General features: G+C 47.2%; 1 protein-coding gene across 1 annotated transcript in view; it reads right to left on the minus strand.

Moving 5' to 3' along the window:
• AGAP1 (ArfGAP with GTPase domain, ankyrin repeat and PH domain 1) overlaps positions 1 to 26,208 on the minus strand; it is a 611,312-nt gene that overhangs the window by 91,956 nt on the left and 493,148 nt on the right. The window contains exons 14-15 of the mRNA XM_011929622.1: positions 4,477 to 4,631; positions 411 to 501 (exon numbers count right to left, since the gene is read on the minus strand). Coding sequence (XP_011785012.1) covers positions 411 to 501; positions 4,477 to 4,631 — 246 coding nt within the window. The remainder of the gene's footprint in view (positions 1 to 410; positions 502 to 4,476; positions 4,632 to 26,208) is intronic.

Here is a 26,208-nt window from a genome sequence, read left to right on the forward strand (position 1 = left end):
CGGCCTCCCAAAGTGCTGGGATTACAGGCTTGAGCCACCACGCCCGGCCAATTTTTAATTTTTTGTAGAGATGGGGTCTCCCTGTGTTGGCCAGGCTGGTCTTGAACTCCCGGCCTTCCTAGCCTTGGCACAAGTTGTGGGGCCGAATCCTTCGCACCCCAGGTGTGACTGCTGCTCATCGGATGCCTAAGGCAAGGAAAGACTCATAGAAACGCACCCTGCAGACAGGGGCAAGGCTTGTGTGGAAGGCGCTCTGTTAAGGTAAAATCCAAACAAAATATCTCAGTTTCCTAAAAGCAGTTAACTCTGCCAAACAGGACAGACGTGAGTTCCCTGCAACCCAGGCCTGGTGGGACCATGTGGTCTCCAGTTGCAGAGCACCAGCCCCTGCTGCCACCGCATACACTTACTCTGGGCATCGCAGTCCACACAGTGGGAGTTCCCGCGCATGTTCCGGATTGACTGCAGGGCCATGGCCTCGCTCTGGCTCGTCAGCCGGGACTGGGCACGAGGAAGACACAAATAAAAGGAGAAACGCACATCACTGATAACGTCAGGAAAAGATCAAACAGATTGGGAGCAAATGTAGGATGAGGGTAATTTCCAAACAATCACTCCTGTTTTGATGTCTTTGGGAAAGAGCATGACTGAAGGCGAAATCATCATGCACGGGGCTGGGGGAGGGAGGAACTGTCACATTTTAACACTCAGCAGCTGAGAGGGACTCTGCCAGAAATGAGTAAAGAGGAGAGTTCTGGATCATCTGTGAATAAACATGGACCATGGTCACCTGGAGAAGGTAAATGGGTAACCTTCTGGGCAGCAGCCACATGTCTACTTGGTATGAAGAATGAGAAAGAAAGAATCCGTTTATAAGCCCAGGGTTAGGGCTTCATCAGCACTGTAAGACATATCTCATGGTTCCTTGTCAGAAAACCCCATCCGTACCACACATCACCCTGGGAGATGCACCTGTCATCTGAAGACCCTCAGTTGCCACGGTGACGAAGCCACTCACCAAGGTGGGGGCAGGGATGAACATGAGCATAGCTGGGGGTGCTGATTCTTAACCTTACACTTGATGGCTTTATTTATTTATTTATTTATTTATTTGTTTACTTATTTTTTAAGCCAGCGTCTCTGTGGCTGAAGCTGGGGTGCAGTGGCGCGATCACAGCTCACTGCAGCCTTGAACTCCTGGGCTCCAGTGATCCTCCTGCCTCAGCCTCCCATAGTGTTGAGATTACAGGTGTGAGCCACTGCACCTAGCTCTATGGTCTTCTTTAAAAAGGATTTCAAAACATACGTGCTCATTGCAGCACGTTTAGAAAATACAGAGAGGGGAAAAAGAACATAAAGACTTATAAGCAATGATATGGCCATCCATAGTTAAGCATTACTAACGTTTTGATATCTGTTCTTTCCGCCTGTTGCTTACACACATCTACATACACATATGTACTTTAAAAAGCCAGCATAATACATATTGCTGCGTAGAAACCTGCCCTTTCCAGCCTAAGGACATCTGTTCATTGCTCAGTGCCATCCCACAGTCTCTGACATCATCATTTTAAATGGCTGCATAGCATTCCACTTAGTGAAGACCTGTTTATTAAGTTCTCTCTGATGGACATTTAAGTCGCTTCCAGTTTTTCTCTATCATAAACGATGCTGTAAGAACATACGATGGCTAAGTCTTGGTACACATCCATGATTATTTACTAAGAATAGATTCCTGGAAGTAGAAGTTCTACGTGAAAGGTATGTACTGGGTATGCACCTTTTTCCTCCCCTAGAGAGAGGGTCTTGCTCTGTTGCCCAGGCTGGAGTAGTGCAATCACAGCTCAATGCAGCCTTCATCTCCTGGGCTCAAGTGGCCCTCCCACCTCAGCCTCCTGAGTAGTTGGAACTACAGGTGTGAGCCATGCATCTGGCTATTTTAAAATTTGTAGAAACGGGGGGTCTCCCTACGCTGCCCAGGCTGGTTTCAAACTCCTGGCCTCAAGTGATCTTCCCACCTTAGCCTCCCAAAGCACTAGGAGTACAGGCGTGAATCATCATATCTGGCTGCTATGTACAGTTTTTAAGGCTTATTTATTAAATATGCATTTAATATTACAGTTAAAGCAAAAATTGATCTATTTCAGAGGACAGTTAATAAAATAAGCTTGATTTTTGTGTAAGAATTTTTCATAAATTGAAACATCTCATGTCAAATTGATGTGAAACAATATATTCCTTGCTACATAATAATAAATTGTAATGTATTAATTGCTACTGTCTAATTAGCATCATGCATTATTGAATTTTAATTCCCTTTGGTTAGATACCCAAGTATTCAGAATATGTTTAAATAGTTTACACTGGCATCTGGAATGCACATGTGTGATCACACACACACACACATGGATGTGCTTCTGTCTCTCTGTGTACATGTATCACTTCTGTAGTTGGTTTGTCTGTCTGTCTGTCTGTCTAGCTATGCCTATACTTGTATCAGCTGCAATTATCCACTGGCAGGTAAAACATTATAAAGCTGGCGGTCAACTGGGCCTGTGTTTTTGCCCTCCTGCCACTCCTTGTGGGCAGCATTTCCATGTTTTATGCCCTCACACGTGTTCAACCAATGCCCAAGATGACCAGCTGTGAGTCGGCCACCTTTGGTTGCTCAACGCATCCTCCTCCCAAGGGAGCAATTCCCCGGAGCACAGGCGCCTAGTGGGGGCCAAGGGGCAGCATTCTAAAGGCTTGCGTGTGCATCGGCTGAGACACGAGCGGGGAGGAGCCTGGCAAGGCGTGGACTGGGAAAGGCTGCCACCATCCCAGATCTTCCTGAATTAGGTGGAGGTGGCATGGGCTCAGAGTCTGCCGTGAGAGACTGTGATTCTCCCATGAAGGCGGGAATCTGTGCCTCTGTTTGGTAACACATCCTGCCTCCCCGCCTTCCTTCTCAGAATGAGCTGCCCACGCTTGGAGGATGCGGCGTGCTGTTGCTCCCCATCGAGGTGGCCCCAAAGCACCCTGTGCTCGTTTCAGGAGGCATATCATGGATGCATGTGGACGTGACCCAGTAAAGCCAGGGTGTATGGAATGAAAGGCAGTGGTTCTCCCCACCTTGGGTATAAAACATCTTTTAAAAAGGGAAGCAAATTACATTATAATAATAATGACTGTGGTCTGGTTTACCCTGGTTAAAGAGGGTAATAAAATAAGACACTTTATCTTTCTGAAAGACAGAGTCTCTTTTTAGTGACAAAGCTGCACATAAATCATTGGCAGAAATTTCTTTAAATGGTTACAAATGAAACTGCAGGTCGGTGGGTAACGTCCTGTCTCTTAGTTTCTGGTTGAACATAGTTTGAAATATCAAAGTGCTCTCCAAAAGTCTACAGCGTCCTAACAAAGAGGTTAAAGAGAACCAAACATGAAAATAATGACATGGAAGCAATCCTTGATGGGAAAAAGGACTTTTGTAGAAGGAATATCACTGGGCAGCAGTCTAGAGAATACAGGTTAAGCCAGGTGCAGTAGCTCATGCCTGGAATCCCAGCACTCTGGGCATCTGAGGCCGGTGGATCACTTGAGCCCAAGAGTTTGAGACCAGCCTGGGCAACATGATGAAACCCCACCTCCACAAAGAATATATACTAAATCAATAAATATATAAATAAATAAGCAAGCAAGCCAGGCATGGTGGCACATGCCTGTAGTCCCAGCTACTCAGGAGGCTGAGGTGGGAGGAATGCTTGAGCTTGGAGATTGCAGTGAGTTGAGTACAGTGAGTGCCACTGTACTCCAGCCTAGGTGACAGAGAGACAGACTCTCTCCAGAGAAAAAAAAAGAGAGAAAAAAAATATAGGTTAAAATCTGTTTTCTTTTTTAGCTAAATAACTACAAAAAACAAATTGCCCCTAATTTTTTTTAATATAGAAAAGAGCTGCAACACCACCTCTAATTATTGAATAAAACACATACCAGGCTTTATCAGTTTAGATAACAGAAACTTTATCTTCCCAAGCTCCCTGCACGCTCATATAGACCCTGCAGTTTTCATTTATGTCCCTAACAAGAGACGGTTTTCCAACTTGATGTCAATTTGAATTCTGGGCATTTATGAGAACAGTGCATCTTTTAAGTCCATCTCTTTTTTTCTGAGCGTATTCTGTCCAAAACAAAAATAAATGTGGACCCAGAAGCCACAAGAGTCCAAAAGATTCCCTCTGGGATTGGCTAAGAGAGTGAAGATTTAACCTTGGCTCTTCTGCCAGGGAAGCATGGTCAGGCTGGAACACTCACATATGACGGTATGGACACAGGTGTTTCTGACCGTTTTAGTTAGTGCGCTTTCTGCTCACAAAGAGTAGCTAGGTCCTGTCATTCACACCAGTCCTCTATTTTCCCCTCCGTGGGGCATTACTTGGGGCCCGCATTCCCCCAGCAGCCGCAGCCCTGGTTTTGGGCAGCCCGGGGCCTCACCTTGTTCTTGCTGCTCTCGCACGACTGCAGGCTGGCCAGGATCTGGCTCTCGATGGCTTGGACCCAGGCGTCCCGCTCCTCGTACGTCGTGGCTTCAAAGTGCCACGTTTGGCCAGTGAGGGACACAATGATAAACTCAAAGTTTTCTTCTTGTTCTGAAACACAGAGTGTGGGACGAAGAGTTTAGCTTTCACGCGACAGCAGTCCCCCTGCTGGCCCTCTGTCACAGAAGTGCCACTGGGTTCAGCTGCCCCTGCACGGGCTGGTGCCGCACACAGCACTGGACAACCACAGCAGCGGAGATCTGAATCCAGGCACCTCCCAGCACTCCGGACGTGGTTTCTAAGGCCAGCATGGCTTAGCCAGGTTTCAACCAAGGCTCAGGGGACAAGGCCTGATGAAATCGATGAGCGATGTCAGAGTCTCTGTGTGGCGCACACACAAAACAACTTACGAGAGTAACTATGTCACTCATGGCTGTGACCGTCCTTATCTGTGGGATGAAAATTAAGTCAGGGCCGCTAACCTCCGGATGCAGGGTTAATTTCTACCCAAGCGCTCGCATAGATCCACAGACAGTACATGGAAAGAGGAACGTGGGAAGGTTTCTGTTCCTTTATGGCAGAGGACCTGTTGCCGTGTTTCAGTTGGGCAGAGTGTGTGGGATCCTGTGCGCCTTAGGAGGATCTCAGCTGAGACAGGCCCCAGACTTGGTAGCCACTCTGGGGCCGTGTCTGGAATGGGAAGAAAGGAACTTGGGGCTACCCCTCTGAGTCTTTGGGCAAATTCCTTGACTCTTCCGAGGTTCATTTTTTCTAACCCATAAAATGAAGGCAAAGGGCACCGACTGTCTAGTGCTTTTCTGCTAGTTCCATGAAGTGTACAGACCCACGCGGACGTGAGGCCTGGTCCATGCGAGGCACTCCACAGATTCACGCCGGCCTCTGTTCAGGATTCCTGTCCCCACTCCCAGCCCCCAAGTCCCTGCCAAAGGAGGAGGCACCACTGGCAAAGAGCGTAACTAATTGCAGACAAGCACGAATAATTTTTTTTGAGATGGGGTCCCACTTTGTGGTCCAAGCTGGAGTGCTGTAGTGCGATCACAGCTCACTACATCTTCCACCTCCCAGGTTCAAGCGAACCTCCTGCCTTTGCCTCCTGAGACCCTAGGCTGCTCTCAAACTCCTGACCTCAAGTGATCCTCACTCCTTGGCCTCCCGAAGTGCTGAGTGACAAGTGTGAGCCACTGCATCAGACCCTCATTAAGAAATCTTCAGCTGGGATTTTAGACGCAACACCTCATTTGACTCAATGTTTCCAGGCCCTGGCCTGTGAACTAGCTGCATTAGAATCCGCTGGCGAGCAACTATGATTGGTACTGACTTTCATCTACCTGTGTGCCAACCACTTTACTTATCTCCGTCCCCAGCCTGTGGCCATTGGGCTGGCTCATGTCTACTGCACGGACCTCTGACCTTCCAGACTCTGGGTCCCTGTAGCCCAGCTTCCAGGCACGGCTTACTGCCCTTACCTAGGCTGGCTCTCCCAGGCCCTTCCTGGGACATAAGGACATGCCAACCCACTCACCTTTCCCCACTCCTTTCTGGCTGGGTGGACATGCAGCCCCCTTTGTGGCTGAGATCCCTTCCACCTGAACAGCCCACTGATGCTGCCAAGCCTCAGTCCCAGGGGTGTGGGGACAGCGCCCAGCCAGAGAGGGCCCATGGCCTCCACCACCCCCTCAAAGGTCTGTGACTCCCCTAGGTGCTGACAGCCACTGCGCCCCGGGCATATTCTGGGGGCTGCAGGAAAGTGCTGTGACGTGGGTGCTGAGTGGAGGTTGGGCCTGAGGCCCTGGCTGGTTAGTCCCCCTTGGGGTGTCGGCACTGAGGCCCACCCCATCTGTGAAAGGCACTGATCTGGGCTGGAGTGGGAGGGGAGAGAAAAGTCTTCAGAGGACGTTCTCGGCGGCCCACACGGTATGTGGGTGTCCTTTGTGCTCTCAGTCACCCTGGTTCCTGATTTCTGGAGAGCCGGTGACAAGAGGTCAGGATGAGAGGGTCTGGTCGCTCAGGAATTTTATCCCAATCTATTGGGCTCTTGAATTTGAAGAACAAATGATTCCCCCCCCCACCACCACCTGTGTATTGATGCAGACACAAACACTCCACCTGCTGTGGAAAGGAGGGTGGGGGAGGAAGGTGGGGGTGGGGGTGGGGGTGTCTGCAGGTCATGCCTTCGGTAATGACCTTGAACACTCAGGGACTTGGAGTTTTCATTTAAAAAAAAAAAAAAATCATTGTAACTGTAAGTTTCACATAGGTTTCACCATGGCTGACTTACAATGATACTGTGCAATTATTGGCTGAGCCACTGCCTCTGTGGGTCTTGGTCCAGCTCCTTGATCCATGGGCTTTTATGTCCTACTACTATGAATTACAACATTTTCCTTACAGATTCTCATAGGATAGTGCCCCAATTCATGTATTTTATGCAAAACTCTCCTAGTGAACAGATAGGTAAGGTAAGAAAAAAACTACGTAACTCACAGTTAGGTCATAAGGAACACTTGGTAATTCATGGGTGGGATGTGACAATTTTTCATTAGGAGATCAACTCAACAGGCTCACACTTTGTTTAATCTGTGAAATTCAAATACATGTATCAAAGCTCCCTCTGATCAGTGTTTATTGGATCTTCTAGTGAAAAAAATTACAACCATTAGCTTCCCAGTTAAATTTCTGCACAACTGGTCCCCTGTAAAGCTTTCCTGTTCAAATGTGTGGTTCTAGCCAGTCATGAGCTACAGTCACTGGAACAAAGGCCAAGAGCTGAACTTGCATTACACTGTACGGGTGCAGGTCTCGGTCACTGTGGTCCTTAGCTGCCCTCCCCCACATGCTAGGCACTGGGCTGGGTGGAAGGGATTCCAGCATGCAGAAGCCTGTGCCCTCTAAATGTCTCTACGTGGTGAGGACGTGCACACACAAGCAGGCAGATGACTGAACACAAAGTGATAAAAACAATGGAAATCTGAAGGGAACATCTCTATTTTTTGCCTCATCTCAATGCAGTAGCTGCTATCTGGTATCTTGCACTGGAATACTCTCAGTATCTCATGCAAAGACAAAACTTGCAAATTAAATCGCTAAAGCACAGTTTGGCTCTGCCCGATTAATTAGGTAAACAAAATTTACCTATGCATGCAAACTCTACTTAGAGGAACAAATATATGTAAGTGTTCACAGGAACATCAGAACCCATTTCGAGCTAATATCCAAATGTGCTCCCTACAGTGGCTGTTTTACGGCTTCATCACTCACTCTATTTATTTATTTATTTTTCGAGACAGAGTTTTGCTCTTGTCTCCCAGGCTGGAGTGCAATGGCGTGATCTCAGCTCACTGCAACCTCCGCCTCTCGGGTTCAAGCGATTCTCCTGCCTCAGCCTCCTGAGTAGATGGGATTACAGGTGGGTGCTACCACACCTACTGAATTTTGTATTTTTAGTAGAGACGGGTTTCTCCATGTTGGCCAGGCTGGTCTTGAACTCCTGACCTCAGGTGATCCGCCCACCTTGGTCTCCCAAAGTGCTGGGATTACAGGCATGAGTTACTGCACCTGGCCGAACATTCACTTTAACAATCTATCCCACCACCTGTCTTCTCCTTATACTGGACACAAGTAAGTTCCCTTTTCTAGTATCTTCTATGTCACTCAACATTTCTGTCTCTCCTTTCAGCTCCCGGTCCTTTCTTCCCCCATCTCTCTGCATCCTTTACCTGGTCCCCTCATACCTTCTTGCGGACCTGGATTTGGCATGGTTTCCTCACTCTCTTGCAAACCTGATGTCCCCCTTCTACAGACCTCTGCCCTCACTTCCTGATCTCACTCCATCCTTGAGAGAGATCATCACCTCTTTTCTTCATCCTTCACTCGCACAGTCTGCAAAGCAGACACGTGTGTACATGCATCCAGCTCTTTACCACACTGTGTTTTCCAATAATGCTTCCCCATCATCCACCCTATTGAAACCTCACTTTGTAAGATTACAAATCAAGGAACAGCCAGGGGTCATGGGCTGTGCTCAGTCTTCTTTCTCACTGACCCCCCTCTTTTCGGAGCACCTTACGGGGCTGATAGGCACCACCTTCTTGCAGTATTTTCCCCCTTGGTCTTCTGAGATGCTTGATCACCCTGAAGACTCACCCAGATGTGAGCAAGGCATTTATCAGGGTGAATGAAAGAGATGTGAATAGAGTTACATGGATTCATAACTAAGGGGTACTAAGTAGCATAAACTAGTAGGAGGTCTGCAGTGGTCAACCATGGAACTTTTACCTCTGTCTTGCCTCATTCAATATTCATTATGTTTTACCAATGACTTGGATAAAGACATATAATGTCTGCTTACCAAATTTTGAAAGCAAAGAGTTTTGGGGGATAACAGATAAACTAAGGTTTTATTCCCATCCCCAGGGTCTAAAAAGAGGAGGATCTCTGAGCTGAACTGACAACTCAAATGGTCAAATGCATGACTAGAATTCCTTCCCTTGGACCCCAACAGCAAGAGAGGTTTGGGGGGGAGATTTTGCTTCCCAACTACAAATATGAACAGGTTGAAGGACTGCAGTGAACAGCAAGCCCATAATGGGGCTCCTGATGAAAGTGAAGGCTGTGAGTGTGTCATCCACAATGGTGAGGAGTGGTCCTGTCTCCATCACTCAGGGTGGTAGCCAACAGGCACCCCAGTGAGAGCCTAATGCCAGGGACTGCTCACTGGGGACTCTGAGCACAGGGGACTTCTGTGTGATGGAAGAGGGACGACACCTGTTCTGGGTGCCCTGGAGTCAACCCAGGACAGAAAAAAATGATGGAGACCCTGCAAGTGGAAGCTTCTTTCCCCCTCACAACTATCCATAGATGGAGCTTATGGGTTCTGCTTCCTTGGGAGTTTCAGGCCCTTGAATGTGGCCCTTTCAGAGGGAGACTGGGGGGAATTCAGCATCTCATAGGTGATTGGGAGGGCCCTTGCAACTCTGAGATCCTGTGGGAGTGATGCAAGATAGCTGAGAACTATCTTGCATCTGTGTTCTCAATGCAGGCAGCTGTAAGCAGCTGCAGGGAGTTCTGTGTTGAGATCTTCAAGGCTGGCTCCAGGCTCCTGGAGAAGGATCTGTGATTAGCTAGCAATGTCTACCCCAGGGCAAGGAGGGGTGCCCGTGGCGTGCTTGCCATCTTCTCACTGTGCAACTATAGTTCTCTTTCCAGCTTTCTGATCACTGCTTCTCTTTCTCCTCCCTGGTTCCTCTGCATGTGGCCTTTAGTGAAGGCAAACTTCAAGTTTAGTTAATGTTCCTCCTTCCTCCTCCCTCCTTCTTAAGGGTTCCTTTCCTTTTGAAGCTTAGACAGTCACTTCCTACAGACATGTACAGTTCATATATACATATATATACATATACACACACATATACATACACATACACACGTATATATCTAATTCATATATCTAATTGGTTTTGGATTTTTAAATGCCTATGGATTATTTCTCAAATACTTTGTCCTCATATCAAATTTAACATGCATCACATAGATTTGCTAGAATTTTCAAATGCTCCTCTTGGGGTTCTGTATTTCTCTTAATGATTACAATGCTATTCCAATCATAAAATCTCAAAATTACCTGGATTCCTCCCTCTCCCTCTGCCTACTGCCATCTCATCAGTCACAGCCCTGCTTAGCAATACCCTCCAATCTGTACCCTTCCACGTCCTTCCACTTTCAGCCCTTGCCTGACTGTGAATTGGCTCTGGCCCAGCTTTAACCTTTCTCTGAGTTTACCGTGTAGGAAGTTTGTGCAGTTGCTCCCGTCCCCAACACTTAAGCACTTCTCCCTTGTTCCTGGGGCCTGGCTTCCCTTCCAAGCTGACTGCTTCACAACACAGCAGTGAGGCCTGATCTCCAAGAGGACCCTCCTTCTCCCTCCCCAAATCAGATACATGAGCTGAAACTAGAACTGTGAGCCTAAAGTGCTAAAAACCTGCAAAAGTGGAGGCTACCCTGAGAGGCAAACACTTTTGGTAGCACAACAGATAAGGTCCTAAGACAGGAAACATAAACCCATGGTCCAGCACCCGGCAATCCCGCAAGGACAGGAGCCGGGAAGCCCCAGGTCTCAGAGGCCCCTTGGCTTCTGGTATCTTCTCTACAGGAAAGCTTCCCATGGACGGAGACCAATTACATCTGAACTCAAAACCAGAGGTCACCCAACACACTGCAAACAAGACAGCAGATTTAGATCCAAAGCATTACTGATACAGGCCGGGCACAGTGGCTCACGCCTGTAATCCCAGCACTTTGGGAGGCTGAGGCTGGTGGATCACCTAAGGTGTCAGGAGTTCAAGACCAGCCTGGTCGGCATGGTGAAACCCCGTCACTAGAGACAGATTGCTCTTAACCAAATATCAAGACGGATCACAGACTTGTTAAGAGTAACAGTCAGAGTCGCGAGAGTGTGGAATAATATCCTCAAGGGAAAATAACAGTGTAGACTTGAGACTCAGGAAAATTCTTGAGATTCACTCTGAAGAACAAGAGTGAAATACAGGCCAGGTGCAGGGGATCGTGTCTGCCATCTCAGCACTTTGGGATGTGAGGTGGGAGAATCACTTGAGCCCAGGAGTTCAAGACTGGTCTGGGCAACATAGTGAGACCTCATCTCTACAAAAAATTTGAAAATTAGCCAGGCATGGTGGCTTGCACCTGTAGCCCCAGCTACTTGGGAGGCTGAGGTGGGAGGATCACTTGAGCCTGGGAGATGGAGGCTGCAGTGAGCTGTGATCACACCACTGTACTCCAGCCTGGGTCACAGAGTGAGACCCTATGAAAGAAAAAACAGAAAAGAAAAGAGCAGAAAAGAAAAGAAAGGAAAAGAAAGGGAAAGAGAAAAGAAAAAGAGAGAACGAAATATAATTTTTCTGCAAAAAACCCCAAAAGTGCTTATTACCAATAGACGTCCACTAGGGAAATTACTAAATGATATATTTCAGGGCCAGGCACAGTGGCTCACGCCTGTAATCCCAACACTTTGGGAGGTCGAGGCAGGCGGATCATCTGAGGTCAGGAGTTTAAGACCTGCCCAGCCAACACAGCGAAACCCTGTCTCTAATAAAATACCAAAAAAAAAAAAAAAAATTGGCTGGGCATGGTGGCATGCACCTGTAATACCAGCTACTTGGGAGGCTGAGAAAGGAGAATCACTTGAACCTGGGAAGTGGAGGTTGCAGTGAGCTGAGATCACGCCACTGAACTCCAGCCTGGGTGACAAAGCAAGAATTCATCTCGGCGGGGGGGAAGATGTACTTCAGGAAGATCTTAGAAGGCAGGTTTGTGAAAGACGTGTTGATGAGCAAAGGAACTGAAAAATACGTAAACAAAAAAAATCTAACTAAAAACAATACCAACTAAGACTGCTAATGACAATGCCCACCATGGGAAAAGTCAAAATGCTAGAGAACGTGAGAGTGGCGGTGAGGACATGGGAGTCAGGATGTCACAGGGGCCTTGGACTGCTCTCCTGGAGGAGGTTAAGGACTCACTTCACATGTTGGTAAATTAAGTCTATGTGGTAAACTTCTGCAAGAAAAGAAGTAGAATGTGCAATTTCTCAACCAGAAGAAAGAAAAAAAAAATAAGAGAAAGAAGCATGATTAAAACTTCTTAGCCAACGAGGAATAGAAGAGAACTCCCTTACCTTGGACAGAGACGATCTCTCCCTAAACCCACAGTGTCACTAATCCTAAGGGCGAGATGTCAGAAACATACCTTTGAACGCTCAGTTACAGGATGCTCAAGACAAGGACCCACCGTAACTGCTTGTTTCATCCCTGCTACCCGGTGTAGCAAGACAAAAATAAGGAAATAAAAGACCGAGAGATTGGAAAGGAAGACAAAGGCATTCACAAGGTATGTGACTGTCTTCACAGAAAACCCCAAATCACCTCCAAATTATTAAAAACCTAACAGCAGTTGGCAAATGGGCAAGATATAAGATGAATACAGAAATATTAATCGCATTTCTGTACATTAGCAAACACAAATCGTATTTAAGCAGGCCTTCCCAAATAACAGGCATATATTTATATCCGTGAGTAGAAAAGGAGAGACACAAGACTCGTGAATGAGCTAAATACTTCCCTAAAAGTAACGTAAAGAACCACTTGGCATCCGCAGCCGCTCAGAAGAGGTGGTAAAGAGAAGACTTCACACTCTGCCTGGAGGTGACGGATTAGCCAGAGTCTGAGGGTGGCCTGCTCAGGTTCAGGCCTCCTCTCTTGGAGAATGAAACCCTGGCTAATTGGCTAATTATCATGAAACACCAACAAGACCCAACAGAGGAAAGAGGAAACAGACACAAGACACTCCGGGATCCAGGCTGATGGGCACCAGTTTCAGGTAAAGGCATGGATTAGGAAGGCCAGCGCCATGAGAGGCCCTGCTGACCCAGGAAAGCACAGCTAAGCTTTGCTTCCCAACTGAGAACCAACTGTGCAACCCTAGGCTCCCTTAAGATATTCTTTTTGCGAGGGGGAGTCCTGTGCAATAACTCTAAACCTGGAAAAGCACAGGATTATACAAATAATGAAGAAATGAAGACAAGAATTGCAATCCTCAGGATCAGCAGCTCGGTGATAAAGTGTGGAAGCTGTGCCATCTCTGTGATCCTTGGGTATGGTCTGTCTCTGACGTGTACGAAGCACACACAAAGGCCCGGTGATCACAGGGCAGGTCTTAACGCCACGCTTTTCCTTGTGAGTAGCAGTTCACCTCGCAGTGAATGCAGTGAGATGCTGATGAACAGCTCTTTGGGGTTTCTGTTCTGTTTGGACTGGATGGTTCAGCCTATACCTGGAGAAGCAGAAGATGGCCCCCTCTGTCTCGTCAATGCAGGGCCCAGCACTAACTCCCAAATCAAGAGGCAATGGTGCTGCTGACCCTGGGCTGGCCTCTTCCAGGCAGGCTGTGCTGATGGGGACCGGGGCTGAACTGTGTTGCAAACATCTGGGACACCTGGAGGGGAGAGGTTCAGTCTGCCCTGGGGGAGGCAGGGCAGAGGCGGGAGATGGAACCCTACACGCTCAGTGCAGAGGCGGGCCCCAGCAGGGGGACTACCCTGTGCCTTCTTTTGGGTTTTCAGGCCCTGAAATCTATGACAAGGATCTGAGCAGCTAGACCTTGCTTCCTGAGGAAGGATTAACATCTGAGCACAGAGCCTAATTAAGGCCACTCTACACCAGCACTGCCGAGTGGAATCCAGCTATGCTAGGCCATGTGTTTCCTAGGATCCTGTGTTTAGGTGGCTTTATTTTTTTAATTTTCAGGGAGAGTAATAGGTGAATACCCACACATAGAGTTTCAGATCTAATTTATATCTGCCATATGACTTCTCTCTGCCTCCCAAGATTAAAAAAATAAGCACAAGGATTACAGAGCAACTGCATAGTCATGTTACACCTTCCAGGAAGAAATCTGTTTATCTGTAACAAATCTACTGCATGGAATAATAAACACAAAAAATAGTACCACTGGGCTCCAAATTCTGTATCAGGCACAACGCCAGGACTTTACAGCCATTATTGCGTGTAATCATTTTCCTCTCTTAAAGTGGCAGTACTCTTCCTCCATTTCCTAAAAACAAATTAACATTAAAAAAAAGGAGCTTGGCCAGGCGCGGTGGCTCAAGCCTGTAATCCCAGCACTTTGAGAGGCCGAGACGGGCGGATCATGAGGTCAGGAGATCGAGACCATCCTGGCGAACACGGTGAAACCCCGTTTCTACTAAAAAAATACAAAAAACTAACCAGGCGAGGTGGTGGGCGCCTGTAGTCCCAGCTACTCGGGAGGGTGAGGCAGGAGAATGGTGTGAACCCGGGAGGCGGAGCTTGCAGTGAGCTGAGATCCCGCCACTGCGCTCCAGTCTGGGCGACAGAGCAAGACTCCATCTCAAAAAAAAAAAAAAAAAAGAGCTCTCCTTGGGAATCAAAGATGGTGTAGGGGCCGGAAGGGTCTCCCAGTGGCTCCATTATCTTCTCCTACTCCTCACGCCAAGAGAGCAAGATGGTTGGACTTTTTGAAAGTAGTTCCCCCCAGAAATCCCTCAACAGCTTGTGCTACTGTTATTCTTTTTTTTCTGAGATGGATTCTCACTCTGTAGCCCAGGCTCGAGTGCAATGGCGCGATCTCAGCTCACTGCAACCTCCCCTTCCCAGGTTCAAGTGATTCTCCTGCCTCAGCCTCCTGAGCAGCTGGGATTACAGGCGTGAGCCACCACGCCCAGTGTCTCATTCTTTTAAAATTGGATTTCTGTCGTTACTAAACCCAGTTCTGACTAATCCAGTAGAGAAGACCTATCCTGGTGGTGATCTCCTATGTGCTGCTCTGGTGACATTATTAGGTCAACACCTAGCAAATCTCAAGATTTAATCCGTGTTTACACTTTGGTGGCACTGCAGTGACCATTTGCGCTCATTATGTAAACAGTGAATAGATTTCTGGACCCAAGTGTTTTCCCTTCTTCTGTGTGGAGAGAACAGGAACATGCTCCTCCTGAGGTTCAAAGAAGAATTTTTAGCAGATGATAGAGCCTTATTCAAATCACCGATGGCCCCGAAGGGCTGCAGCACATTACGAAGTGACACGGTGATGACATTTTACTTATGAGCAACTAAATTAAAAATGATCAAAACAGTAATTGGCAGTGTGAGGCCCATCAGTCAGAGACAGAGCCGAGCATTACTCTCCACTGCCACCCTCACTTCAAACGTGCAGAACAAGCACGAACCCGTGAGGATGCCCCGGTCCGAGCTTTCATTTTTCGTGGTGTCATTTCACTAATACAAACTTCCTATTAGTGACAATTGCAGTGGCTTCTATTTCATTCACTGTAAAAACAGATTTTGGGTTGTGGAAGTTCCTGATGGTGTATCTATTAAAAGCATGTTGAAGTTTCAGATACACTCACAGACAGCAAAATTAATCCCCCTGCTCCTGAAAAATCAAAATGCCACCACGCCCCAAAGCCCGAAGTAACAGACGGTGTGCTGTTTCCCAGTGTGACATTCCAGGGCTTAGCTGTTTAATAAAGTTTTGTGATTGGGCTCACAGGGATTTAAACAGTTTTCTGTGTTTAACGGTTAGCTGTGGAAAGGTCCACTATAATAGTATTTTAGCACCATGAACCTGTCGAAATCAACCTGCCCAATTATTCCAAACGACATTAATAACACCGGATATTACACTAATTGTGTCCAGTTTCTATGCAGACGAGGCCCCGTGGGGCTAATTTTGCCTCCTTAGGGGCAAGAAACTCAGCCATCAGACTGATTTCACAAGGAATCCCTCCTCATTACATGAATCCAGGCTGTCAAACTTTTTTTTTCTTAAAGGTTAATGGGCCAATCCGTCATCAATTATTTTTTGGCGGAATTCTAGCAGACAAAGGGTTAAAGGGCTAAAAACAGCTGAAAACCGTTTCACATTTGGAAGTTGCTTTCAACAGGAGGTATTTGACAAGGATGCATGGGGGAGTGTGGGTGCCAGGCGAGGGAAGGAGGGAGGCACAGAGGCACAGGTCTCGGGCAAGGGGTTTGGGGAAGAGGACAACTGCACTGTGCTCTTGCAAAGGCCAAGAGGACCTGGATCTGTGTCCTGGACTATGACGCAAAATGGCTCAAAGCTGTTGATGGGGCCAGGCGCAGTGGCTCATGCCTGTAATCCTAACACTTTGGGAGGCTGAGGTGGGCAGACTGCCTGAGCTCAGGAGTTCGAGACCAGCCTGGGCAACATGATGAAACCCCATCTCTACTAAAATACGAATAAAACAAATTAGCTGGGTGTGGTGGTGTGCGCCTATAGTCCGAGCTACTCGGGAGGCTGAGGCAGGAGAACTACTTGAACCTGGGAGGCGGAGGTTGTAGTGAGCCAAGATCACGCCACTGCACTCCAGCTGGGGTGACAAAGTGAGACTCCGTCTCCAAAAAAAAAGAAAAAACTACTGATGGGTGCAGGTGCAAGATCATGCCACTGCACTCCAGCCTGGGTGACAAAGCAAGATTCCGTCTCCAAAAAAAAAACACAAAAAACAAAAAAACAAATTACTGATGGGTGCAGGTGCAATGCCGAGATCTGTTTCTCGTCTGAATCAAAAAAGGCTCAAGGAGGATGTAGAAGTCACTCACTCCAAGTTCTTCAATGACCGGATGAGAATCTGGGTCCTGGGGAGAGAGGAGGTTCTCCCAGGGTGCCCTATAGCCTGAAATCCAGGATCCTGAGGCCCCCCCAGTGTTCCATCCACAAGGCTAAGCATCCTTTGTGACACATTTAATGACAAACCCATGATGAAATGTGCTATCGCAACTGTGCAGAGATGACACGCTCAGCGTGGAGGATGGGCATGTTCGCTGCACGAAGAGTCCGGGATCTACCAAGCCCAGAGGCCTCCAGACAGCACCACTGCAAAATGACGGGACAATACAACAGCCAAGGCCTGAGCAGAAAATAACCATCTTCTCCACTCCTGCCCTTGGTAAAAGAATTGGGACTTCTGTTTTAGGATACACCACAAAGCCCTGGTGAACACATTACCACCGATGCTTACCTTCTGCCAAGCCTTTGTTCTTTTCCCCCTTTTAACAAGTGAGTTTTCGCTATTGGTTCTCCCAGTTTCTGTCCGAACCAGAGCTCCAACTTTGGGGTTCTCTCTCCTGGAACCTACTTCCCACTCTGCCATCGACAGACTGGTGCCCATGAACAGCCCACTTCATCTTTCTGATTTCAGCTTTATCTGCAAGGGAGGTGCCAGGCTGGACCCGGGATGACAAAGGGAAGCTCTCTCTCCTTTTATTTTAAAAACAGACATTCCTAACTGTTCCTGAAGAGGCTGGTGCAGCCCCAGAATTCCTCTCCACACAGTTCTCCAGGTAGCCACTGTCAATGCAATGGGGTTGGAAACTCAGACGGAATGTACTCGCTACCTTGTGGTCTTTCTCCCTCTACCACGACCCATACCCTAAGCGGCAATGTGTGGCAATGTCAGGCACCTACCCGGGCTTTAATGCTATTTTCCGTCATACACTTTGTAAAATCCTCCAATATTTCTGTTTTAAAAGCATCTATTACATAGGCATGTGGCTTAGATATTTTACCCAACTATGACAAAAAGTGCATACATTAAGATGTCAGCCAAAACGCAGTATTAAAAAGTCAGTTTTTATTTTCAAATTTTCTCCCATTTTTGTAGGAAAAGATTGATGTGAAAGAAAGCCTACTGGCCAGGTGCAGTGGCTCAAGCCTGTAATCCTAACACTTTGAGAGGCCTAGTGAGGGCAGATCACTTGAGGTCAGGAGTTCGGAAGCAGCCTGCGCGACATGGCAAAACCCCATCTCTACTAAAATACAAAAAGTAGCTGGGTGTGGTGGCGGGGGTCTGTAATCCCAGCTACTCAGGAGGCCGAGGCATGAGAATCACTTGAACCCTGGAGATGGAGGCTGCAGCGAGCGGAGACTGTGCCACTGCACTCCAGACTGGGCAACAGAGTGAGACTCCCTGTCCAAAAAAACAACAACAAAAAAAAGACAAAGAAAGCAGGCAAGCCTGGAGAATATGGACCAGGGTTGTACAGAACCAAGATCTATAGAAAATAACACATAAAGCCCACCCCTTACTATAACTGAGAAGTTATTACTTTTAAACAAAAACAAAAGATCATTATAAACACACGCAGTTCACGGTTCTCAGGTAACTATTTTTGGAAACTCTGAATTTGGTCAATATCTTTGTTAAGCCAAGAGAGTCCAACAGAGGTGCTGTCCTGTGGCTTAATTTAGAAGAGTGTGATTAATTCTGCGAAGAAGCAAATCCCCACAGGTAAATTACAAGGTTAGGAATGTTTAACTACTAAACATCCCCCGGGAAGGTTCTCAGGATGTACAAAGGATGCTTTTTCCAAACACATCATAAAGAGTTGGGATAGCAGTTCAAGGGCCACGTGTAAAGAAACTCCATTTGAAAGCTTTGGCTTCCAGATCTGTAGGATGCCATATGTGCCTTTTTTTTTTTTTTTCTTTTCTTTTCTGAGACAGGGTCTCTGTCGCCCAGGCTGGAGGACAATGGCATCATCTCGGCTCACTGTAACCTCCACCTCCTGGGCTCAAGTGCTCCTCCCACCTCAGCCTCCCGAGTAGCTGGGACTACAGGCGTGTGCCACCACGCCTGGCTAATTCTTGTATTTTTTGTAGAGAAAAATTTGTTGCCCAGGCTGGTCTTGAACTCCTGAACTCAGGCAATCCACCCACCTCAGCCTCCCAAAGTGATGGGATTAGAGATGTGAGTCACCGTGCCTGGCCCATGCATGTCTTAAATTAAGAAAAGACTCCAACACAAAGCTCTTGGAAGACAAAAAAAAAGTTACCTGACTGCAAATTGAAAACATCTTGCGATATGGCAGGGGTGAGGGTTGAGGTCTCCCGTGTACTTTCTCCGTCCCAGACACCCTGTGAAAGCTCCAGGCCCAAGTGTTCAGTTTAGAAAGAGAAAGCAATGAGAGGCGCGTGCTGTGATTTATCTCGATGTATCTCGTTACTAAGTGGTAACCATTTGTTACTCATCCTGACACACTCCCCACTTTGCAGAGGTCCCCTTGGGCTCCTAATTATAGGAATAAGTGAATACGGCCACGCTGGGCAGGCCCAGGGCGGGTTCCTCTGCAAGAGTCCAGCATGGCCATCACGAGACCCGGCCCCCAGGCTCACCAGGAACCTGCAGGGGCACCCTCCACTGTCCACGGGGGGCTTCCTCTCCTAGGTGCTGCCCAAGACTGTCATCCTTTCCAAAGGAGGGGGCTAGAAAAATGAGCATTCTTGCTTCTCTCCCCAAAACATCGATTCTAGTTATTCTCCGTGCAAGGGTTTCCTAAATCTGAAGTTATCTGCATTAGTGGTTTTTTTTTTTTTTTTTTGAGACAGTCTTGCTCTGTTGCCCAGGCTGGAGTGTAGTGGCACGATCTTGGCTCACTGCAACCTCTGCCTCCCTGGTTCAAGAGATTCTTGTGCCTCAGCCTCCCATGTAGCTGGGATTACAGGCATGCACCACCACACCCAGCTAATTTTTGTATTTTTAGTAGAGCCGGGGTTTCACCACATTGACCAGGCTGGTCTCGAATGCCTGATCTCAAGCGATCCGCCCACCTCGACCTCCCAAAGTGCTGGGGTTACAGGAGTGAGCCACTGCGCCCAGCCTACCTGCATTAGTTCTTAGTTGGTGCTGCTCATCACTGAGGGCGACTGGCTTTGGCCCGCTCTGCTCTGCACTGATACATGAGAAAGGCCTACCGAATAGTCCACAGATACTCTCCATGGAGTCTTTGGGTCATTTTTCTATTAAATAAGTCTGTATAGCAATTGAATAGCAGCCACGGTGGCCAGCTTACCCATGTGCCAAGCTCTGTGGGAAGCGCTTCACAGGCTTCACTTCATTTCTTCTTCAATTATCCTTCGAGGTAGGTTTTATTGTCTCCGTGCGAGAGGAAGAAAAGAACAGAGAGGAAGGACAGATCCAGGGAAAGCGTCCCAAGCCACAGAGCTGGGAAGTGGCAGAGAGGGGATGAGACCCAGGCGTGTGTGAGTCGACAGCTCACGCTTTTAGCCAAATTTCTACAACTGACGATTCTTCTCAGATGGAGAAAGCAAATGGAAGCAGGAGGGTAGGTTTAAAAGTCTCGAAAACAGATTAAGTTTCATTTCTAAACTCCCCCCCTATGCTTCACAGGCAACGCTTCTTATCAAATCTCTGTTCCTGGCTACATACACAATGTTCAAGCACTGCAATTTTCTTTGAATAACAGAGAGAATCTGGGTACTCGAGTAGTGGGGCTTCTGGTCCCAGGCAAGGACCAATGCAGGGGCCATGTTCCATGCCTCTAGGTATGTTAGCTTGCTGATTCCTCCCCACACCCTGTGCAGTGGCCGTCATCACCCCAGTTTATAGGTGGGGAAACTGACGTACAGAGAAGACACATCAAGAACCCAAGGTTAGAGCTATGAAGTGGGGATGTGGGATTGAACCAAGACCACCTGAGTTAAGATTTGGGCTTGAGTCTGGTGCCAACGCCTGCCTCGCACAAACAAGAGCAGTGATTCAGTGTGAAAGAGAACTCCGCCTGAGCCTGGAGAATGCTCACTGCAGACAGCAGGTTCTGGAAGGCAGCCTGTGGGGACCTGCACGGGGCACTGGGGAGACTGCTGGGGCATCTGGCGGGGGCCTTGATCAGCCACTGCAGTGAGTCTTTCAGGAAACACACAACACGATGGGTCACAGATTGTCAAGCAGGGCTGCCTTCTTCCTCTGCTGGAGATGACGCTGATGGCTGTCTGCAGATCTGTGGATCATCTAGTCCCCTCCACCAGTCCCGGTCCCCAAAGAATCCTCTGCACATACCTCACACTCAAGCCTAAGGGCGCGGCAGGCTCTGTACTGAGCCCCGTCCAGGTGCAGGTTGTTGCCTCCACCCGGAATTCCAGCCCCATCTCCCTGAGAGCTCCTGGGGCTCATGCCTGCCCTTCTCCCAGGCTCAGTTTCTTCTTTCATAAAACAAGGAGGAAAAGATCTCCCTCTGCTAGGGGTGCATGACAGGATGCAGGAAATTGCTCAGTGCTGAGGATGTGGTCACTGTGGTTCCTGTCACATCCTGAAGGCTGTGATACCTGTCCTGACCCCTAAATTAAATGTATTTCCGCTCTCCACAAAGCCCCCAGAACATCCAGGGCCTCTTCCCTCCTTCTGCATGAGATCCTTTGTGCAGCCTCCTAGACTGACAGTAAGCTCCCTGAGGGCAGTGGGCAGGTGCACCTTTACCCTCTCCATTGCCCCAGCACCCAACACAGGCAATGGCGCATCCCGGCAGGGAGCTGAGAGTCAGGAACAAGGAGGCAGGCCTACCTCACACTCAGCAAGACCATCATTCTCAGATGTGGGTCTGTAATTTGTTTAACTGTGAATGAGTTGAAGTCTCAGAACTGTGACCAAGAATACGAGTGGTAGAGGGAATGGCCCACGAGTTAGGCCTGCTCACATCTGCTCAGAGAAACAGTGACCATCTGGGCTGTTCAGTGGAGAAGGCAGGTGCGGGTCTGACTGCAGAGACTTGAAGGTTGAGGCTCAAAGCTGTATCTGTGATGAAATCTCCAAAAGGAGGTTTGCTGTTTCCCCACGGCCATGCCTATGCTTGGAACTGCAGTGTCAGAGAGACTGGGTTCCAGCAATCTCGCCCACTGTGGTGAAGAGAAGTACCCAAAGCAGAGGTTTCCCAGGCCTGTTGCTGGGACGAGCTCTAAATCCACAGAAATGGGCCTTTATAGACAGGCTCCAATTAGGACTTTAGGCCAATACTGAATCTAGCTAACACTTGCATGCAAGCATCATCACCTATGTGAAGAGGCCTATCTTAAGTATCCGTTCTGCTGCCAGGGAATGGGCTTGGTACCCCAAGAAGTGCCCCCTTGTTTCCTAAAACCTCTCTCCTTTATCTGTTTAGGTACTGGAAGTACTTTTCTTCTGCAAAAACAGTGAGCTTAAACGCTCTTGAAAGAGCCCATGTGTTCACCCAACTCACAGCGGATGATAACATCATCTGTGTTTAGCGGCATGGGGCAGGCAAGGCCTGGAGATGGGTCCAGGTGCTGTGCAATTCTGCCCTGCTGTGCAGCGAACAGAGGTCTGTCTCCCTCCCGAGCTTCCTCTTGCACAACGTCCACTCTTCCGCCACTTGGTCCACTTTGTTCTTTCTCCAATACATTTACTTTAGAGTTGAACATGTGTGAGTCTAGCCTCAGTCATCTGGTATTTAGGTCTTTTTCTCCCTTGGGTTGGGAGTCAGCAGTTTATTGGAGGATCATATCATTAAGATACCCTTCCATTCACAAGCTCCTGAGATGGAAAAGTTACAGCTGCATTCTGGTTGAAGAATATTCTATTTCACCCATCTTGAGAAAGTTCATTGTTAAAAAGCAACAAAAGTTTCTACATTAGTGCAATCATATATATCCAAAGTTTCTATCTCAGTTTCAGTGTTAGCCATAATGGACAGACAACAGATAAAATATTTTTGTTTTTTAATCTTGTCTGTGTGTTTCCCTTGCAAGTTTTGTTTGTTTTTATCCACTTCTGACATCCATCCACAAACTCCTTCCCCGTGGATCCGTGAGCAGGTCCCAGAGTCAAGAGATCTGGGCACACGTCCTGCCTCTGGTACATGTTAGCTTGTTCTGCAGAAAATCACGTGAGTTATCAGAATCCCAATTTTCCATCCATCACATGATACCTACCTGGCAAGGGGAGTGTGAAGATTAAATGAGATAATGTGGTCCAGGGGCCGGAAGAGAGAGGACATAAAAGAAAAAGGGCTTCAGAGAGATCCTTAGACTCAAACCGTGGCTCTGCCTGGCTCTCCTAAACCTGGATCCGGAGGAAAGTCCCAGGACAGCTGAATCCACTCCCGGCTACTAGCGGGTGGTCTCCCCTTATCCCTGAAGCTCAAGTTCTCCCTCTAGACACAGGAAACTCTAGTGTCCACCTTACTTGGGTGGTGTTTTTTGGGGGCCTTTGAGTAAATCACTCAAGTGAGCCACTTTAAAAGATACTCCACTTGGGGATGGGTATATTTAGTGTAACACTCAAGACGTGAGGTTAAAACAAAAGCTAAAGTTCAGGATCCAAATCATGAAGGGTCGCTTTATAGACGGTGAATATGTGGTAACATCATACATCAAAAGGCTGCAAATCAGAAAGGAATCTGATAATTATTTTATATAATTTTATAAATTCTGTAATGTACTTTTCTTTTTTTTTTTTTTTTTGAGATGGAGTCTCGCTCTGTCATCCAGACTGGAGTACAGTGGAGTGATCCTGGCTCACTGCAACCTTCGCCTCCTGGGTTCAAGTGATTCTCCCGCCTCAGCCTCCTAAGTAGGTGGGATTACAGGTGTCCGCTGGGATTACCCAACAGTAGTTGGGTAATTTTTAAAAATTATTTTTAGTAGAGATGGGGTTTCACCGTGTTGGCCAGGCTGGTCTCGAACTCCTGACCTCAGGTGATTAACCCGTCTCAGCTTCCCAAAGTGCTGGGATTACAGGTATGAGCCACTGCATCTGGCCTGAATCTTGTAATATATTATTAAAAACCATATGAAATGAGATTATATGTGTACAGATGTTAAACCCAAAGTAAATGAAGAATGCTGTCTTTTAATTGAAAATTCACACATGACCTTGAACAGCAAACAGAAACTTACTATAACTGAGAAAAATGAGAGAAAATGTGAGGGACAATTGGATATGCAGTCATTATTTAATAACCCCAGGAATGCCTTTCATGGCTACTGACAGAGGGACCCCAAGTTTGCAATGCTATACAGTACTGACAGATTTCAGAGAGGAATTCGCACCATCCGCCCCGCCGAGGTGCTGGGCAGCGCAGATGCTGTGTATTACCTGAGAAGCTAAGTTCGCACTGCTGCAAATCCTCACTCTTGGTTCTACTGGGTCCCGTGTCACCCACCAGCATCTCCAGCAAGGCCAGCAAGTCTCACGGAACCATTTGCCCTGAAGGCTAAGGAGGTATGCCCCTTGCTATCCCCCAATTTTGTATACAACTGCATTTGAAATCAGACCTCACAATTTTTTTTTTAAAAGGCTGGAAGTCAATAAACAAACTTGTTGCGACAAACCCACATGCATACAAAAATAAATAAATAAATAAAAAAACCCCAACGTATTTGGTAAGGACACAGGGAGGAGAAATGATATGCACGCTAAGTTGAAAAACTTTTAAAAAACAGTGAAAAGAGTACATTAATACCCTTTACAATGCAACAAAAACGGTACTGAATGTGGCGTTTCTTAAATTCTATTCTTTTCCCTCTCTCATTTGGTGTTTCTTCAGCGCTCTGAAGGAAGATACCCACCAGGCCAAGCTCCACTGGTACCTTAACACACAACAATTTCCCCTTGAGAAATGAAAAAAAAAAAATTAAAAAATGGCTCTTTAACAAGCCATAGTGAAAACGTAGATTTGTTTTCCAGATTTCTTTCTTTTTCTTTTTTTTTTTTCCTGGCTGAGAGCAGGGCTTTCAGTGGCAAGACAGGAGTAATTGTGAAGGAAAGAAAAAAGAGGATGGCGATATAAATCAGCAAAGGTTAATGACCGGGATGTGAAGAGAGGGACTTGTTTACAGAAATAGCGTGCAATTTAAAATTTACAAGAGATTTAATGCCATGGCTTGGCAATCGCTAAAATCAACAGCCCAGAAAACAGTGACATTAAGAAAAATATTACAGTTATAATAATCCCCAAATAAGTCAATTAGTGTTAGGGCACGAGCTTGCGATTACTTGACCCATTTGGCTTGCACTTAAGTGAAAAAAAATTTTCCCCTATTATACCAAGATCGCTGGATTGTGACCTGCTTTGCATCACACCTCCTGTACCCCCGCCTCCCTTATGTGTGCGTGGGCGGATGGCGGTGGCTTTCCCTTGCCTGGCATCAAAATAATTCTGACCCTTGACATTTGTAATCATAAAAAAAAAAGGCAATTTATAATTGTGTTGTTCAAATGAAGGTGGGGGAAAAATTCAATCTACTATTATACAAAAGCAATGACGGCTGTCTTCGGTGAAAAAAGCAACGCAAGTCAATTTGTGAACTTTGGCACCAAACGACCTTTAGAAACACAACAAAACACTGAATTTACAAGCAATAGCAGCCCATGCAAATGGCCCGGGCCTGCTTGCCTGTGGATTAGAGCTGCACAGAGCATTATGGAGAATGCTTCCACAAAACAAATTAAGACTGTTACTTAAATGTCACGGCACACTATTGTATTTGGCTACAGATCATTACACCTGATACTAACACTTTTAAAAACTGTAATAACTTGGGAAATATTACACTGAGTGCCCACATGTATAAAGGAAAAGAAAAAAGAGGAGAAAATAGGTTTCTGAAGTAATTTAAACATCAGTACTCTACGACTGAAGGGAAAGGTCAAAATTTAAGTAAGCTGAAAGGAACATGAATGGTAAAATAAAACACACAAACAAAAAGATGAAAAGACCACAGGAATGACTCTGCAAACACAATAAGGGAGCATGCGGCTTTGGGCAAATTGCATTTCCATGCCTGTGTTGAAAGGGAAGGGGCGGGCAGGGGATGAGGCGGGAAGAGGCAGGTGGAGGTGTGGAGGCGTTACCTTCGGTGTTGGTGCTGCTGCTGTATATATTTCGCAGGCTACCAACACGGTTTAGTTTCCATGCTTTGCGTTTGGCTGCATCCCGAGAGCAGAAAGGGGAGAGGGGAAAAAGAGAGAAAACAAAAAGGAAAAGAAAACAAATGAAAAGGGGAGAAAAAAAAAAAAAACGGTCAAAGCAGCACACAACGTTGCCTCACAGCTGTCTGCGCGAAGCGGGTGGGTGCCATGGAGCTCCCTGGCCCGAGCCCTCCAACTCCCCCACAGTCAACAGAGGAACTCGGGAAGGGCGGAGGTGGACCAGGGTCATCGGGTTCGCATCTCACATCAAAGAAGTACCCACGCGCAGAAGTCTACTTGGCCCTGCTGGGTTTCACGCGTGGCCACTCAAAACAGCACAAAAACTGGCCTCTGCCTTGAGCAATGATGGCGCCA

This window comes from Colobus angolensis, unplaced genomic scaffold (assembly GCF_000951035.1).
Source record: "Colobus angolensis palliatus isolate OR3802 unplaced genomic scaffold, Cang.pa_1.0 Scaffold82, whole genome shotgun sequence".
Lineage (NCBI taxonomy): Eukaryota > Metazoa > Chordata > Mammalia > Primates > Cercopithecidae > Colobus > Colobus angolensis.